We start from the raw sequence: 17,341 nt of genomic DNA, 5'->3' as shown, positions 1-17,341 counted from the left end.
AATGTCTGGAGTTTTTAAGATAGATCTAATTTAAAACATTTTATTTAGGGGAATACACCAAAAATCATTTGATTTGGTAAGTTGGAGCGTGTTATTTTTAGTTGGGGGAAAATGTGTAAATGACTGTAAAACACTGAAACGCTTCTCATTCTTGACCTAATTATATGATTCTGTAATCGTTTGGCACCAGGTGACATTCAAGAAGCGACACTGTAAAGAACAAAAGAGAAAGTGTTTTAATATACAATTATTGGTTTTAAAGATTAGCCTACTGTGATATTTCCAAAGGCCTGATATATTAAAAACTCCAGGTTTTGCAGCATCTCTGATGCTCAGATAAACAATAATATTTCAACCAATAAAGAACACCATTAAATATTTATTTGCCACACAGGGTCAGAAAACTGGGGTCACCACCCTAATACTGGACATTAGTGAAAATATTACTTTTAGCTTAAATTGTCAACTGCTTTTTTTCCTCATGAAGAGCTTACATACATTCTAATCTGATCATCTGAGGCTTTCTGCGTCCAGGACCAGAATTTTAGACAAAACAGCCTTGAGGTCTCTGCTTGGGTTGCATTTCCTCAGTAATAGTTACAACAATTTTTATGCAAACGGCCTTAACCAGGCTATTTACCCTACTCCACCTGTCATTACATGTCACCTATACTGCAGCTGTCTGCGCTTTATAGTCTCAGCTCAGTTATGTTTTGTGGACCATCTGTATTCTGTGCCATCTTTAGAAGTACTGTATATAAAACACTAGATGGAGCCAGAGTAATTACATCACTTAAAGTCAAATGGGCAAACAAAAAACCAAAACCCCATTACAAAAATGTACATACAATTTAGGTTCAAGTTATTTACAAATTCCAATCTCAGCTACTGAATATTTAAGATTTTATGCAGTATTTTATCAGCGTAACCAGGGCTTGACATTAATTATTTTGCTCACCGGCATTGCTAAAGGTTTTCCAAAGTTAATAGCCACTCAGCATTTTCACCAGCCACAATGTTGTTGACAATTTATGATTAATATGAAGGTCCTGGGTTCGAGTCCCAACCAGGGGTCTTTCTGCATGGAGTTTGCATGTTCTCCCTGTGCATGCGTGGGTTCTCACCGAGTACTCCGGCTTCCTCCCACAGTCCAAAGACATGCCTGTTAGGTTAATTGGTGACTCTAAATTGCCCTTAGGTGTATGAATGAATGAGTGTGTGCTTGGTTGTTTGTGTGTTGCCCTGCGATGGACTGGCGATCTGTCCAGGGTGTACCCTGCCTCTCGCCCATAGACTGCTGGAGATAGGCACCAGCTCCCCCGCGACCCACTATGGAATAAGTGGTAGAAAATGACTGACTGACTGATTAAAGCTGACTGTAGCGTGCTAAAGTTTACTTGAACTAGATTTACAACATTTTTAAATGTAAATGACCCTTTTACACAATCATATGACTAAATATTTACCACTTCAGGTCATTATCAAGCAATCAGCTCCGATAAGGTTCTGTGCAGGGGCGTTTTTAGGGTCTAAAAACATTGGGGGCTTTAGCCCAAACCCAAAATATTTATATTTCCATAAGACAGTTTATAAGTAATTTAAAGTTAAAATAACATAGGACATATTGTACCAGTTCTCTGTCTCGGCTGGGTTTAGACTGAATGTAAATTATTGTGAATCAAACAAAAAAAGTTTGCAATAATTTACTTGTTTTTTATTTTTGTTAAAAGCTGAATGAAGGATAAGAAGAAACAGAGTTTAGGCCTAATGAAAAACCATTTTGCTGAAACAAATTTTTAGGTATTTAGAAAAAAATGTCATCTGAATTTTTGATGACAAAACTTTTTCTTAAACTCAGAGATGTTTACTTTGGGCCAGATAAATGTGCTTCTTTTGTCATCTACATAAATTACCTTTTTAAACGTTACATTCTCATCAAAGTGTTCCTGAGGCTCCATTGTCTTAATAGCTTACATTTCAAAAAAGGAAACTGGTATAAAAGTAGATTATTAAATCTTAGTCAAATGGTAAAATCCTAATACACATTTATTTATTTTAATTATGACAAGAGTTTTTGAAACATTTCATTAAAATTGTTCCTTCTTTTATGAACCTGTTCTTTTTTACTGCCATCTTTTCAGCCCTTCATTCGGAAGAAATTTGGCCTGCCAAAAATAATAAATTAAACATTTTACAACACAGTCTGTTGTTCTGCACTGAGCATGTGAGACATTAGTGCAGTTCTATTAAACACTTTGAGAGGAAAGGGTGTTAAGTTGTGGTGTTTAAAATATAGCATAGAGCCTCATCCTGGACCTTATCAGTACTAATATTAGTTATTAATAACTATATACATATGGTATGTATGTCTCACCTTCAGTACAATTATCATTGTTTAATTAGTTTAGTTTATGTAATATTACATGTGTAATTCAGAAAAATAAAATAGTTAACTAATCAATGGTCTACCGTTGATTAATTGCTATGATTTATTTCGGAATTAAACTGCATCTTTAAAACCAGAGCTGCATGTTTAGAATAAGCACAGAAGATATGAAAGAGAAGAGGGAGGTTTACTTTTGCTCTTTCTACTACGTCTTACTGGAACCAGGAGATATTTTCCTGGTTTATTGAGTAACACTTTAGAACTAGACTAAGACAGGCTGCAGCAATGAGATGCAATGTGTTGATCTACGTTAGGATTAAATGCTTTTATTTTGACTGAAGTAAAGGACCAGACATTTTCACATCATGATGCAAATCTTCAGCCTGGGTTATACCGCTCTGCGTCCACCTGTTCCTGCACACACACCAGCCTCCCACTCTCTGGTTGCCTCCACGGTTGTTCTGAAAAGATCCCGGTTTGAGGCGTTCAGTGTAACTCTTCTGGTAATGAAGGAGGCAGGTCGACCTGGAATGAACTGCTGTTCTGGACTTCTCCAGAATAGAGTCCGACTCTGCACAGGCAGATTGATTTTTTGTTTCTCTTTTTAACTCATCGTCAGGTTAGGTGGAGTGGGAGGTGACCATGTGAAACAATTGAAAAAAAAAAAAAAAACCCTGATTGTTTTTAAATAAAATGTGAAGTCCAATACCATTTTGTGGCTGCATCTTTTTAATACTTCTAAATTTCTTCTTTCAAGAAGTTCGGGTCTGTTCAGAAAACCTCCGGGTCTAACGACGCGCCTGGTTCTGTGTAAAGCTCCCACTGCGACAGAACTGTTCTCCACAGGGACCACCTGTCTAAAGCGACGTCGGTCATGAACGGACCAGAGCAAACACTGTACATCAACTCATGGGAGTTTTAGTGTCGTATTTCAATTTTTGGTGAAGATTGGGATCCTAAAAGCCACTTTATTTGGCATCTGGGCCACTTTAGACCAGCTCCGTTTTGAAATCCAACTCATTTACTATTTGAGAAATTAGAAACTAAAGTTCTAGCCGCTTGTGGACTTCGGAATAGTTATTAAATCCCGATTGTTTGCGGTTCTGTCGGCATTTTTAACAATTTAACAGGTTTATTCTCCCCTGAATATCAAGAGGATTAAACCTTTTAAAATGGCCCTAAAAATAAACCATTTAATGACAACACTGGTCATTTAAATGTTTTTTTTTTTTAAAACTTATCCAGACTCTTGACTGCAGCTATGAAATGTTGGTTTCTTCTCCATCAAAATCAATTCAAGTAACATCTCATGCGTTACTCTGCTAAAAATGCTTTATATTTTTATTGATTTTTGACAAGTAATCCACAACAGTCTTTTATTTTACACCTTTATTAGATCACAAATTTAAACTTTCAGCTCAGATCATCCAGATCACAGCATCAGTTCAGGTAGTTGTGCTTGACGTTTTCTCCCATCTTCATCAGCACCTGTAAAACAGCAGCTCATCAGAATTAAGGCTCTTCCAGATTTAAAACCATGTAGGTCTTTGACTGACCACAAAACCTTCAGAAATAATGGAACGGTAAGGGATATAATCAATATTCAATCATTTGGCAGAATCTTTTCATCACTGGTCAAGTGGTCTGATTTAGACTGCTAAAGAGTCACTGCTTATATAAAAACACTTACCAATTCTTGAGATGATCTCCTGTAAAGAATAAATGACAGCCTTATTACAAGTCAACAACTGACTTTAAAGTCCTTCATTTGGTAGGTTGCTCAGTCATTTTTATTTGTCTACATTACAGTTCAGGTCAGACATTTGTTTGAACATCACTGAACCCACATTTTTGTTTGATTGTGTTGATTCTCTTCTTACCAAAAGTTCCAAGTTTCCCTTTTGAGTTGCAGCCCAGAAGCAGAGTTTCCCTGCAGAGACGAGAGCATTAGTGAAATACACACCAGGCAGAAACAGGGCTACGCCTACACTGACCACATCAACTAGAGCTAATATAAAAACACATCAGGGTTATCAGTCTTCAGTTTGTCATCACACAGGTCAGATGAGTTGACACCATCCCAGTTCATAGTGTGGGACAAGTCCAGCTCAGTTGCTCAAGACGTCAATTTCACTGACCTTTCAGTGCAACTTCCTCTGCAGTATGAGTTGCCGCACCTGATGGAGGCTCTATAAATAAAAACAAACAAACCCTAGTTTAAAGTGATGAATCACTGTGCAAATGTAAAATACATACTAGATTCAGATCAGAGAATTACTTATTTCCTCAAATGGATCAGCGACCTGATTCAAACTCATCACATCTGTACTTCCTTTAGAGGCAATCTGTAGTAGACAAAAACCTTACCTGCAAAGCTGTGGGGAGTTGCATGAAGCTATTTCTTTTCTGTCAGAAAGGAGAGAAAATGCAACTAATCAGCTTTGACCTTAAACAACCAGAACATCCAGATATTTGAGGTTGATACATCAGATAGGAGCGAAAGACAATGTATTCTTCATGGTTTAATCTGCTGAACTATGCAGTCATCATTGTATCAAATGTTCCTGAGAGATGCACCAAAGACATAAAACTCACCTTCACCAACTGCAACAGATGGGGGTCCCTAAAGAACAAAATATATGTAAATAACAGGTCCCTTGAGATACAGTAACTAAGGTTGAGGGAAGCTGATTCATCAGATAGGAGCGAAAGACAAGTTGCTTCTTCATAGTGATCTGTTGAACTATGAAATCATCACTGCATCAGGTAAAATGTAAAACTGGGCTAGCTATCATGTAAACTCACCCACAGCTGATCCAAGAAAAGGAGCAGAAGGCATGAGGACAGGAAGCACCTGCAGGAGAAACCGAATGATTATGAAGAGCTCACGCTTAAAAACAGATCTATTCCATTCATCTTTAAGCTGTGTCAGAAAGAAAGTCCTCTTTCACTCTTTTTCAGAGAGATTCCCATTGTTTTATAAACAAACTTCATCATAGACAGTCATCAAGTAAACATGGGGTACACCAACTTCGACCCATTACCTGCATGTCAGCTGTTGGTGTGGTCAGTGTACCTGAAAGACAAAGAGGAGCATTTAAAAAGAGGATGCAGATTGAACTGCAACACTCATCACGTTCTGTGTGCCTCAGAACATAATTATTGGTGGTTGGGGTATCGTCATCCAGCTAGTCGAGAGTAGCAAATAATTGTCATCATTGCAGCACTATATTATTAAACCAGTGTAGAGGCAGATTAATGCTTCGCTGAGGTGTTTCTTCAGTAGGTTACAGGAGTAGAAACATTTCTCAAGTATGAATCTGGGTCTGACTGTCCCTCCACCTCACTGGAGTCAGAAAACCAACAGGCCTCGTTAGTGGAGAAGCAGGTTTTCAGAATCCGCTTTATTGCCAAGATCGTACATAAAACAAGGAAGTTGACACCAGTACATTTTGCTCTCTGGGTTCTCTCTCTTTTTTCTTTTTAAACTGTCTCTGTGGCGGCTGGTTTTAGTAAACAGTGCTCTGTAGCGGCGGCCTGAAGGTAAAACCCTAAACAGTTTATGTGCAGGGTGTGTGGGGTCTGCAGAGATTTTAGCAGCTCTTTTCCTGACCCTAGACCTGTATAAGTCCTGGATGCAGGAAAGGTCAGCCCTGATTGTTCTCTCTGCAGACCTGATGCAAATGGGACAAAACCTAACAATGTTTGATTCAGGTGGGAATTAAATTCTTTTATGTTTCCGAGTCTGAACACAAGTCTTGTGCATCAATGAGTACCGTTACTCTACTGAATGCAGTCGTTATAAACCAGTTAATGGTCAACTGTTCTGCATTCATTGTGAGGCTCATCTACCCAGAAAGACCACATTTTTAAATTCTCTTCATTCTCACTTTAATAAACGCCACAAAATATGGCAACCTATTAAAGTCTATATGGGGTAAACCCAGCCCTTAATGCAGTTGCAGCCAGAGTACAAAACAGCACAAGCAAACAGAGTTCACATTTTCAAAGATTTAGAGTAAAATCACATTGTATATTATGCATATTGAAATTTGAGGCATCACTAAATCAGCCAGTACAATATGTTAGAAACATCCAATGAATGCATTATAATATAGCTTTGATGAGTTCGGTTATGGTTTTGAGCTTAGATTCACAGGAAAACACCCCAGGGAAGCAAAATTCTACCTCAAAACTTTAAATTGGCTTTAAACCCTTACCTCCATCCCATCTTCATGTGTCTGGATTACTCCAAAACCTGTGGATGCATTCTCATTAGTACTCCACAATTTAATAAAGACTAGTAACTACAACTGAACAGAAGCCTCATTGTTAACGTTTCTCAGAAATCCCTTCTGTCCACTACTCTTATAAGTTAATCATCGACCCTCAGACAGCATGATCTGCATTCAGTTAAAGAAAAAAAAGTACGCACCCACGCATAAGGTGTGGATTTACAGAGGTCAGATGATCCATGATTACCCTAAACAGACAAAAAGTAAACCATCAGAGCCGTCCATTAGACTTGCTTTAAAGGAATCCTAATAAGAAAAGGTTCTCACCATGCGGCCTGCCTTTCCATCTCAACGCATCCCATACAGCGTCCTGCAAACAGGAAAACAGCATTTTAATAAATGTTACTTATCTGAAAGGATTTTGTGTATCATTTATAAACGCCTGCTATCAGCGAACACCACAGGCCTGCAGCCTGAACCATGGAGTCAGAGTGTCGTATCTCATCACATTTACTCAGATGTCCCTAACAACACAAAGTAACATCATTCATCCATGGTACGGCGACAACTTAGGTCTACATAGAGGTGTGGTGAGGCTGGTATAACCGGCCACATGCTAACGCCAACACGTGGCTGAGGCCTGCTGGAGCTTCCGCCTGCGGTACTAAGTAAACTTATAGGAACAAACTTCACAGCTGCACCGATGACAACTGCAGAAAACTTGGTAAACAGAAATAAACAATGTGACAGAACAGAGATTTAGCTTAAGAAAAGGTACAGCTGCTAAACGACAGGTTTCTTACCACAGACAGCGACGAAATGGGAGTGAGAAAACGGGGCGAGAGGTTTTTATAGAAAACCTCGCAAAGGCTGACGGGAAACAAAAAAGGAAGACTTTTAGCGCCCTCTGCTGGTTAATTCACGATTTGTCATTGTATTCATAGGAGCCTTTAATTATTATTTGATTAATGAGAGTACTCTAAAAGATTTTTAATGATCAGAAATTAGGATGGCTTAGACACAGTGTGAACCCAGAAATCGCTCCTAGCAAAACTCTCCACTTTGTTCGTAGGCAGGTTTTCCCAGGCCAGGAAGGATGCACGGCTGTAAAAAGGGATTTGCTCCTCGCCTTTTTATGTATTTGGACAGATTGTTACCTAAACTAACCTGGCCTTATGTACACGAGTAATTGCCCCCTTAAGAGTAAGGACTTATTGGGACACCCTTGGCGACAGCAACTGCCATCAAGAGTTAGCAGTAACAGGTAATGAGTGTTTCACATCCTTGCATCCTTATAGAGGAATTTTGGCCCACTCTTCCTTGCAGTATTGTATTAGTCAACACCAAGCATGATCAGCCTGTTTAAGGAACAAATACAGCACATTGATTGGATTTATTCCAGACTTTACTGGGTCACTCCAAAACTGTCATGCTTGTTTCTAGGGACTTTCAGAATTGGAATTGCTAGAGCACTTTAGATCCTTGTTCTGCTGCCTAACCCAAGTATGCTTTACCTTGAGGTCATAAACTGATGATCATTCTCCTTCAGGACTTTCTGCTGAAAAGTAGAATCCATGGTTCCATCAATTATGGCAAGCTGTCCACATCCTGAGGCAGCTCTGGAACATCACACTACCACCACCATGATAGTCTGCAGGTATCATCTTCTTTTTCCTAAATGTTGTGTTGGTTTTATGCCTGTAATGAGATGCACACATTTTTTCTTAAAAGTCTTGAGTATCATTAAGATGCTTGCTGGCAATTTTGAGATGGGCCTTTGTTCCTTTTGATTAGCAGTGAACTCTCCCAACGATGCCATTTTTGGTCAATATCCTTCCAACTGTTGAATCATGAAAACAGACATTAACTAAGACAAGTATGGCTTGATAAACTTCAGATGTTGTTCTGGCTTTTCTGACCTCCTGAATGAGTCAGTGGTGGGCTTTTGGAGTAATTTTTGTAAGTCGCCACTCGTGGGAAGATTCACCACTGTTGGGAGTCCCAAAGCCTTGAAATTGGCTTTGCAAAGACTTTATGTCAATGATTTTGTTTCTTATATTTTCTTGAATGTCTTTAGATCAGGGCATGATGTGTTGCCTTTTAATATGTTTTAAATGGGGAAAATATGGGATTTAGTTTTTACTGATTAACAATAATTAACAATGCTATCAAAATAATATATTGAAACACTTTACATGAGACCAGAAGATTCTTAAATCAGTCCTCATGGGCCAGTGGAGGTAACTATAAGCCATTTCAATGAGCTGTGATGGAGCAGAGACATATCTGAGGAAGCAAAGCTTCTATCTCTTTGTTTCCAAAAGCACCTCAGAAAAATCACAATTTTTTAAGGTTTAATAAGTCATTTTCCTCAACTCTCCCCCGACTCTAGAAAAAAAATTAAACACATTACCCATTAAAAATGTAGGGTTTAGTGTTAAAAACAAGGGGGTAATGGGTGAAATGGGATTCAGTCTTAGTTTGGTCAGACTGGGGCTATAACTCTGCAGTCAGACTCACACTTTCTAGCACAGATGGGACGAAACCAACTCATGCATTCTTTTATTTGGTTTTGGTGAGTTAGTTTTCTTTAAACAATTAAATAAAAGTAGCTCTTTTATTGATTTTCACTCTGCAGCTTCAGAATTGTTTGAAGACTTCTGCTGTGATCTGTGTAGGATAAAGAGAAATGAAGATCAGATGGGAGTAATTTGCTGTCAGCAAAACATATGTTCCAATTTAAGGCCACAGGTGTCAAAAGGGTCAAAGTGGGAGGAATTGCAAACATTTTAATAGGTAATCCCAAAATGATTCATACACCTGGCAGATTTAAAGTTACCTTTTAACTTGTACAACGTGTTTCTTCTGACTGGAAGTGATAAAGATGTGTGTTAAAATAGGGTACTGGAATGTGCTATAGATTAAAGAAAATAAAAAAACAATTTCTAGGCTTGACTTACAGTTTATGAAAATGAGAAAAATTGTTAACGATTTGGGGAAAATTCAAGGTTTTACTCAATTCTATACAGTCTGTACTCTTCAAAAGCATCCTGGTTACCCTACTTAACTGGAAACAGCTCTTTAAATGGCTAAAACAAGGGACCTCAGTGTGGACCTGCCGTTACACAATGTGGCTGCTCAAAAGGCCACAAGGCCATAGCTAAATGTGTTCAAGTTCCAGCGGCCAGAGGACATTTTATTAAAAACACATCCACGCTGCAGAAAACCCAAGAGCATGTGGTAGGAAATCAAAAGTGATACGTTGTCGAGCTTGGTAGTTCGAGAGGTAAAAAAGTATTCAAGATAGATCACCAAGGCCCTCCCGAAGGATATGGACCATGAAGGTGGCAACATGTAAAGCCAGACAGTCCACAGACACGGCGTGCTGGTCGACTCCATGGCTGCAGACCAAGCAGGATGGCAGTTCTCTGAGAGAGGAACACAAAACCCTGCTTGGCCTTTGCAAGATTTCCTCTGGGCAAAAACAACTTCTGGTGTTTTGTTTTGTGGTCAGAAGAAGCAAAAATATTACTGCCTGGCCATAATGAAGTAACATTCATTTAATGTAAAACAGGAGTAGCTTCAAATCCCATGAAATCCCACCATCTTTACATTCAGGGATGGTGGTGGGAACATACAGGTCCTTCTCAAAATATTAGCATAATGTGATAAAGTTAATTATTTTCCATAATGTCATGATGAAAATTTAACATTAATATATTTTAGATTCATTGCACACTAACTGAAATATTTCAGGTCTTTTATTGTCTTAATACGGATGATTTTGACATACAGCTCATGAAAACCCAAAATTCCTATCTCACAAAATTAGCATATTTCATTCGACCAATAAAAGAAAAGTGTTTTTAATACAAAAAACGTCAACCTTCAAATAATCATGTACAGTTATGCACTCAATACTTGGTCGGGAATCCTTTGGCAGAAATGACTGCTTCAATGCGGCGTGGCATGGAGGCAATCAGCCTGTGGCACTGCTGAGGTCTTATGGAGGCCCAGGATGCTTCGATAGCGGCCTTTAGCTCATCCAGAGTGTTGGGTCTTGAGTCTCTCAACGTTCTCTTCACAATATCCCACAGATTCTCTATGGGGTTCAGGTCAGGAGAGTTGGCAGGCCAATTGAGCACAGTGATACCATGGTCAGTAAACCATTTACCAGTGGTTTTGGCACTGTGAGCAGGTGCCAGGTCGTGCTGAAAAATGAAATCTTCATCTCCATAAAGCTTTTCAGCAGATGGAAGCATGAAGTGCTCCAAAATCTCCTGATAGCTAGCTGCATTGACCCTGCCCTTGATAAAACACAGTGGACCAACATCAGCAGCTGACACGGCACCCCAGACCATCACTGACTGTGGGTACTTGACACTGGACTTCTGGCATTTTGGCATTTCCTTCTCCCCAGTCTTCCTCCAGACTCTGGCACCTTGATTTCCGAATGACATGCAGAATTTGCTTTCATCCGAAAAAAGTACTTTGGACCACTGAGCAACAGTCCAGTGCTGCTTCTCTGTAGCCCAGGTCAGACGCTTCTGCCGCTGTTTCTGGTTCAAAAGTGGCTTGACCTGGGAATGCGGCACCTGTAGCCCATTTCCTGCACACGCCTGTGCACGGTGGCTCTGGATGTTTCTACTCCAGACTCAGTCCACTGCTTCCGCAGGTCCCCCAAGGTCTGGAATCGGCCCTTCTCCACAATCTTCCTCAGGGTCCAGTCACCTCTTCTCGTTGTGCAGCGTTTTCTGCCACACTTTTTCCTTCCCACAGACTTCCCACTGAGGTGCCTTGATACAGCACTCTGGGAACAGCCTATTCGTTCAGAAATTTCTTTCTGTGTCTTACCCTCTTGCTTGAGGGTGTCAATAGTGGCCTTCTGGACAGCAGTCAGGTCGGCAGTCTTACCCATGATTGGGGTTTTGAGTGATGAACCAGGCTGGGAGTTTTAAAGGCCTCAGGAATCTTTTGCAGGTGTTTAGAGTTAACTCGTTGATTCAGATGATTAGGTTCATAGCTCGTTTAGAGACCCTTTTAATGATATGCTAATTTTGTGAGTTAGGAATTTTGGGTTTTCATGAGCTGTATGCCAAAATCATCCGTATTAAGACAATAAAAGACCTGAAATATTTCAGTTAGTGTGCAATAAATCTAAAATATATGAATGTTAAATTTTCATCATGACATTATGGAAAATAATGAACTTTATCACAATATGCTAATATTTTGAGAAGGACCTGTAATGCTTTGGGTGTGTTTCAGCCAAAGTAGAAGGAATCATGAGAAAAGACATTATTAGGCAGTCTGCAGAGGAACTTGGTCTTGGGGACCACTGGATGTTTCACCAAGACAGCGACCCAAAATACACAGTTTAAGTAGTGAAGAAACTGTGGCCTAGTCAGAGTACAGACTTGAATCTGACACAGGATCTGCGAAGGGAGCTAAAGATTAGGGTGATGGTAAAGACTTACAGCTCACTGCAAATGATCAATGGTCAAAGACATCAATGGTTGTGTCCAAAAAGCTTGCAATGATGAGAAGCATTTGGCTGCTGGAATAACTAATAAAGGCTTTACCACTGATTATTGAGAAAGGTATGATAAAATGTGGACATTACTGAGCAACTACATATTTTTCCAGTGATAACCCTTGAAAATGTTATCTTTTGGTAGATTCCCTTCTCATTTCCTGTCAGAAACATACTTTTTGGTTGCATAAAATAACATTAAATCTGCCAGGGGAATGAATAATTTAGGGGTTAACTGTGACTGCTGAAGCACTGAACCTAAACAGCAGCTATTTTTACTCTAGGTTTTACTATTATCATATTACTGTAGTTGCTCTATGCTCTGGACTGAAATAAATAAATAAAAGACCAAATCTGACAGGAAATAACTCTCAGAGATTTAATATAATGCTTCAATAATCAGAAGAGTCAGATACAATCAATGGTTATGATGAGAAGGAAATTAAAAAAAGAAATACATTTGTTTTGATTGCTCTCTATCAGGCAATACTGAAATGAAAGGCAAGGCCTCTATTCAACAACTTATGCAAAACAACACTGAGGGGAAAAAAAACAGAGGTAAAGCTTCAAATTTAGTTTAAGACGAGAAAGGCCTTTTCATTTGTGTTGATGTCACTGAAATTTCAGCATCAGCAATGTTTATAGATCATTTCATCAGATGAAAGAGATTACGTTTTTTTGTATTTGTGTCAATTGATATTTAACTTTTTAATCAGACTAAGATAACCAGAGGGATTGTTTTTTATCATTATGATTTGACATGTTCTGATGACTTTCCCCCCTCAATTTAGATCCAAACTAGAGCTTTAAACAGTTCATTTAGAAGGATTCAGTGTTCAGAAGGCTTGGTATTGGCCAGCATGTGGTTATGAATGTAAACGGACAACATATAAAAGAAAGTAACAGGAATCAGTAAAATCTGTCTACACTGTTTGCTCATCATGAGTAAGCATTAGGATGAGAAGGTGATCTGCAGGACAAATGGGAAAACTTTACATCCTTGTTATGGAGAAAGAACATGTAAACAATCATTTTGTTCAGAAAGACTTTAGGTAACCGTTTGCTCTTCAGCTCAAAGTCCCTTTAGCCTTTTTTCTTTAAATCTTCTATATTTCTTTTTGGCATAACTGGCACTGAAACTTTGAATTGCATATATTCCTTTAATATATCTCATCCCTCCTAATCAGTGGATTTAGATGCCATGGCTCATGTTTTGCTTCTGGATAACACTAAAGATACAAAAACAAAACGACCAAAGAAAAAAATGAAATGATTTCTAGAGAGACGTAAAGCCAGCAAGTTCATATCTCCAACAGTTTTATAGTATTGCCAGAAAGAACAAAAATTGGAAATAAAAAAAAGAATATGTATTTTCATTATATGTATATCTATATATAAAGATCAGTTGGAGCTAGTTGCAGGCAAGCAGAGAAGTTCTCCCTCGCCGCTTCAGGATTGATCCGCTCCACCGTTATAAGGCTGTCAGACTCTGGGAGGGTGCAGCAGCTTTCTTTCCTCAGTCAGATTCCCTGAGATGTAGAGCGCCGGTTATTTTAATCAAGCTTCACTTGAATTGTACACCATCAACCACAAACCTCTTGGCCCCCCCCCCTCATATAAAGAAACAAAAACATGTATATTGGAAAACAAGTGCTCTAGAGCCCATGGTCTGTGGTGCCGAGTCTCGTGGAGGGGGGAGGAGGGCTCGGTATCAGTGGCCAGCGTAGGGGAAATTGCCCAAGTAAGGAGAAGAGCTAATGTTTACATCTTTGATGCTTTCATTCATTTCCACTTTTTTAATAGTCAGATGCAAAGCAGTGTACAGGTTCAGTCATCCCAAGGCTTGAATAAGAAGTGTTTTTTGTTTTGCAAAAGAGTTCTTATGAAGTCTCTTGTTTCTGTGTAGATTTCATTTTGCACTTCTGTGTTCATCGGAGCGGTGTGGTCTCCTCAGTGCCTTTGAGAGGCTAATCTCTTTAATAGCGGCTCATCGTAGACCCAGCACTCCCCGTCCTCATGGAACAGCTGGAAAAAAAACCAGGAGAAAAACCATCAGCATTTACAGCAATTTATTTAAATACAGGTCCTTCTCAAAAAATTAGCATATTGTGATAAAGTTCATTATTTTCCATAATGTAATGATGAAAATTTAACATTCATATATTTTAGATTTATTGCACACTAACTGAAATATTTCAGGTCTTTTATTGTCTTAATACGGATGATTTTGGCATACAGCTCATGAAAACCCAAAATTCCTATCTCACAAAATTAGCATATCATTAAAAGGGTCTCTAAATGAGCTATGAACCTAATCATCTGAATCAACGAGTTAACTCTAAACACCTGCAAAAGATTCCTGAGGCCTTTAAAACTCCCAGCCTGGTTCATCACTCAAAACCCCAATCATGGGTAAGACTGCCGACCTGACTGCTGTCCAGAAGGCCACTATTGACACCCTCAAGCAAGAGGGTAAGACACAGAAAGAAATTTCTGAACGAATAGGCTGTTCCCAGAGTGCTGTATCAAGGCACCTCAGTGGGAAGTCTGTGGGAAGGAAAAAGTGTGGCAGAAAACGCTGCACAACGAGAAGAGGTGACCGGACCCTGAGGAAGATTGTGGAGAAGGGCCGATTCCAGACCTTGGGGGACCTGCGGAAGCAGTGGACTGAGTCTGGAGTAGAAACATCCAGAGCCACCGTGCACAGGCGTGTGCAGGAAATGGGCTACAGGTGCCGCATTCCCCAGGTCAAGCCACTTTTGAACCAGAAACAGCAGCAGAAGCGCCTGACCTGGGCTACAGAGAAGCAGCACTGGACTGTTGCTCAGTGGTCCAAAGTACTTTTTTCGGATGAAAGCAAATTCTGCATGTCATTCGGAAATCAAGGTGCCAGAGTCTGGAGGAAGACTGGGGAGAAGGAAATGCCAAAATGCCAGAAGTCCAGTGTCAAGTACCCACAGTCAGTGATGGTCTGGGGTGCCGTGTCAGCTGCTGGTGTTGGTCCATTGTGTTTTATCAAGGGCAGGGTCAATGCAGCTAGCTATCAGGAGATTTTGGAGCACTTCATGCTTCCATCTGCTGAAAAGCTTTATGGAGATGAAGATTTCATTTTTCAGCACGACCTGGCACCTGCTCACAGTGCCAAAACCACTAGTAAATGGTTTACTGACCATGGTATCACTGTGCTCAATTGGACTGCCAACTCTCCTGACCTGAACCCCATAGAGAATCTGTGGGATATTGTGAAGAGAACGTTGAGAGACTCAAGACCCAACACTCTGGATGAGCTAAAGGCCGCTATCGAAGCATCCTGGGCCTCCATAAGACCTCAGCAGTGCCACAGGCTGATTGCCTCCATGCCACGCCGCATTGAAGCAGTCATTTCTGCCAAAGGATTCCCGACCAAGTATTGAGTGCATAACTGTACATGATTATTTGAAGGTTGACGTTTTTTGTATTAAAAACACTTTTCTTTTATTGGTCGGATGAAATATGCTAATTTTGTGAGATAGAAATTTGGGGTTTTCATGAGCTGTATGCCAAAATCATCCGTATTAAGACAATAAAAGACCTGAAATATTTCAGTTAGTGTGCAATGAATCTAAAATATATGAATGTTAAATTTTCATCATGACATTATAGAAAATAATGAACTTCATCACAATATGCTAATTTTTTTAGAAGGACCTGTATATATATATAAGATCTCATCTTAAAGCTGCAATTCTAACAAACATTCTATAACACTGTAAACCCTTTTCTGCAAAAATGTCTAATAAAAGTTTTATAGATAATGTCAAATGAAAACAGCATGTTCAGCGGTTTGCAAAAACTATTCATAAACTTAGTAAACATTTTCGCATCGTAATCACAAACTCAAGAGAAAAGATGGCATACGGGACACAGCAAAGATAGAAAAAGCTGTTCTGGTCAGAGACCCAAATTTAACATTCAAGCACAAATGCAAAACACTGAACTACGGTATCATCCCCATGGGGAGACAGGGTGGTGGCAGCATGATGCTGTGTGGATCGTTTTCTTCAGCAGAGAAAGGGAAGCTGGTCAGAGGTGATGGAAAGCTGGATGGACACTGCAAAAGACTTGAGACTTGGGTGGAGGTCCACCTTCCAGCAGGACACCAAATCTAAACACACAGCCAGACCTACAATGGAAAAGTTTATATCAAAGCATACTCATGTGTTAGAATGGTCCAGTCAAAGTCCAGACTAAATGCAGTTAAGGATCTCTGGTAGGATTTTAAAACTGATATTTAAAGATGATCTCGACCCAGTCTGACTGAGCTTGAGCTGTTTCACAGAGTAGATTGGCCAAAAGTATCAGTATTTAGATAAGCAAGGCTGGTAGAAGAAAACACCAATGGGTTCTACAGAGTACTGACAGAAGGGGTCTGAACACAGGCGGACCATACACTTCTTCAGATTTTCATTTTTAAAAACATTTTTAACTTATTTATATTGGTGTTGGTCTATCAGATGAAATTCTGATAAGATACTCTGAAGTTTGTGACAGGTATAAAAATGTTCGAGGGGTATGAATACTTTTGCAAGGAGCTGTAAGTTTTGGCATTGGTCTTTGCTCCTGCAACAAATTGTAGTCATTCACAGGGAGAGAATGCAATAGTAATGTCAGTGATATAGCAGCATGCGATCAATCAGCTGGAGACTGACAGAAAGTTTGGTTTACCAAATTTACTAACTTTAGTTTTTCTGATGGCAAGTTGCATTCAGTCTAGGTTGCTTTGAAGAGTGATCAGATAAAAATGCAATTAATTGAAAATCGATCAATTCTTGCACTGTATCGCCCCTGCCAAAAAAAATGACCAGCTAGCATCAGTAAATGATCTTGTGTTTAGCTCAGGTATACAAGGACAAGGCAGCTGGTATCAGCGTCTTTCTAACTGAATTAGAAGAGCAGACACTTGGTGCTAAAAATAATCATTGGTTACCTCACAGGAAATGCACGCTGCCATGTTAACAAAGCTCCACAAACGAGGATCTCGCAGGTAGCAAGACCGCACAAGAAAATCCACGAAGTGCCAGGCCCGTCTCCTAAAGTAGATTCAACTAAAGCACTGGGCTACCACCAGGGCAGAGCTGGCCAAGAATGGCAGCAGATAGGTGGTGAGTGTTTCTATGTGTCTGGGTTAGACTGAAATATTTGGATGCT

General features: G+C 39.6%; 1 protein-coding gene, 1 long non-coding RNA gene and 5 other non-coding genes across 9 annotated transcripts in view; all 7 read right to left on the bottom strand.

The window, feature by feature from the left end:
- Positions 1–3,748: 3,748 nt before the first annotated feature.
- LOC124874058 lies at positions 3,749–7,452 on the bottom strand. Of its 2 annotated transcripts, XR_007039695.1 has the most exons (12): positions 7,425–7,452; positions 6,949–6,991; positions 6,822–6,869; positions 6,607–6,644; positions 5,431–5,462; positions 5,192–5,240; positions 4,982–5,009; positions 4,754–4,792; positions 4,525–4,575; positions 4,267–4,316; positions 4,077–4,095; positions 3,749–3,874 (listed from the first exon to the last, which is right to left on the bottom strand). It is a non-coding gene; the product is annotated as an uncharacterized LOC124874058 (long non-coding RNA). The 2 variants fall into 2 exon arrangements; XR_007039694.1 differs by lacking the exon at positions 7,425–7,452 and having other exon boundaries at positions 6,949–7,418.
- Positions 3,948–4,023, bottom strand: LOC124874578. The gene has a single exon (XR_007039844.1). It is a non-coding gene; the product is annotated as a small nucleolar RNA SNORD47 (small nucleolar RNA).
- Positions 4,866–4,941, bottom strand: LOC124874580. The gene has a single exon (XR_007039846.1). It is a non-coding gene; the product is annotated as a small nucleolar RNA SNORD77 (small nucleolar RNA).
- LOC124874579 lies at positions 5,074–5,152 on the bottom strand. The gene has a single exon (XR_007039845.1). It is a non-coding gene; the product is annotated as a small nucleolar RNA snR60/Z15/Z230/Z193/J17 (small nucleolar RNA).
- Positions 5,308–5,391, bottom strand: LOC124874583. Its single transcript, XR_007039849.1, has one exon. It is a non-coding gene; the product is annotated as a small nucleolar RNA SNORD79 (small nucleolar RNA).
- LOC124874581 lies at positions 6,709–6,774 on the bottom strand. Its single transcript, XR_007039847.1, has one exon. It is a non-coding gene; the product is annotated as a small nucleolar RNA SNORD75 (small nucleolar RNA).
- A 5,067-nt stretch (positions 7,453–12,519) lies between the features above and the next one.
- Positions 12,520–17,341, bottom strand: part of osbpl9 (oxysterol binding protein-like 9) — a 43,807-nt gene continuing 38,985 nt past the window's right edge. For both annotated transcript variants that reach the window (XM_047374775.1, XM_047374774.1), the window contains one exon: positions 12,520–14,179. In XM_047374775.1, the coding sequence (XP_047230731.1) occupies positions 14,105–14,179 (75 nt within the window). In that variant the 3' untranslated portion in view covers positions 12,520–14,104. The remainder of the gene's footprint in view (positions 14,180–17,341) is intronic.

The sequence above is a fragment of the Girardinichthys multiradiatus genome, chromosome 9 (genome assembly GCF_021462225.1).
Source record: "Girardinichthys multiradiatus isolate DD_20200921_A chromosome 9, DD_fGirMul_XY1, whole genome shotgun sequence".
In the NCBI taxonomy this organism is placed as follows: Eukaryota; Metazoa; Chordata; class Actinopteri; order Cyprinodontiformes; family Goodeidae; genus Girardinichthys; species Girardinichthys multiradiatus.
Note: the sequence above shows the minus strand (reverse complement) of the source record. Positions and strands in the feature narration are given on the sequence as shown.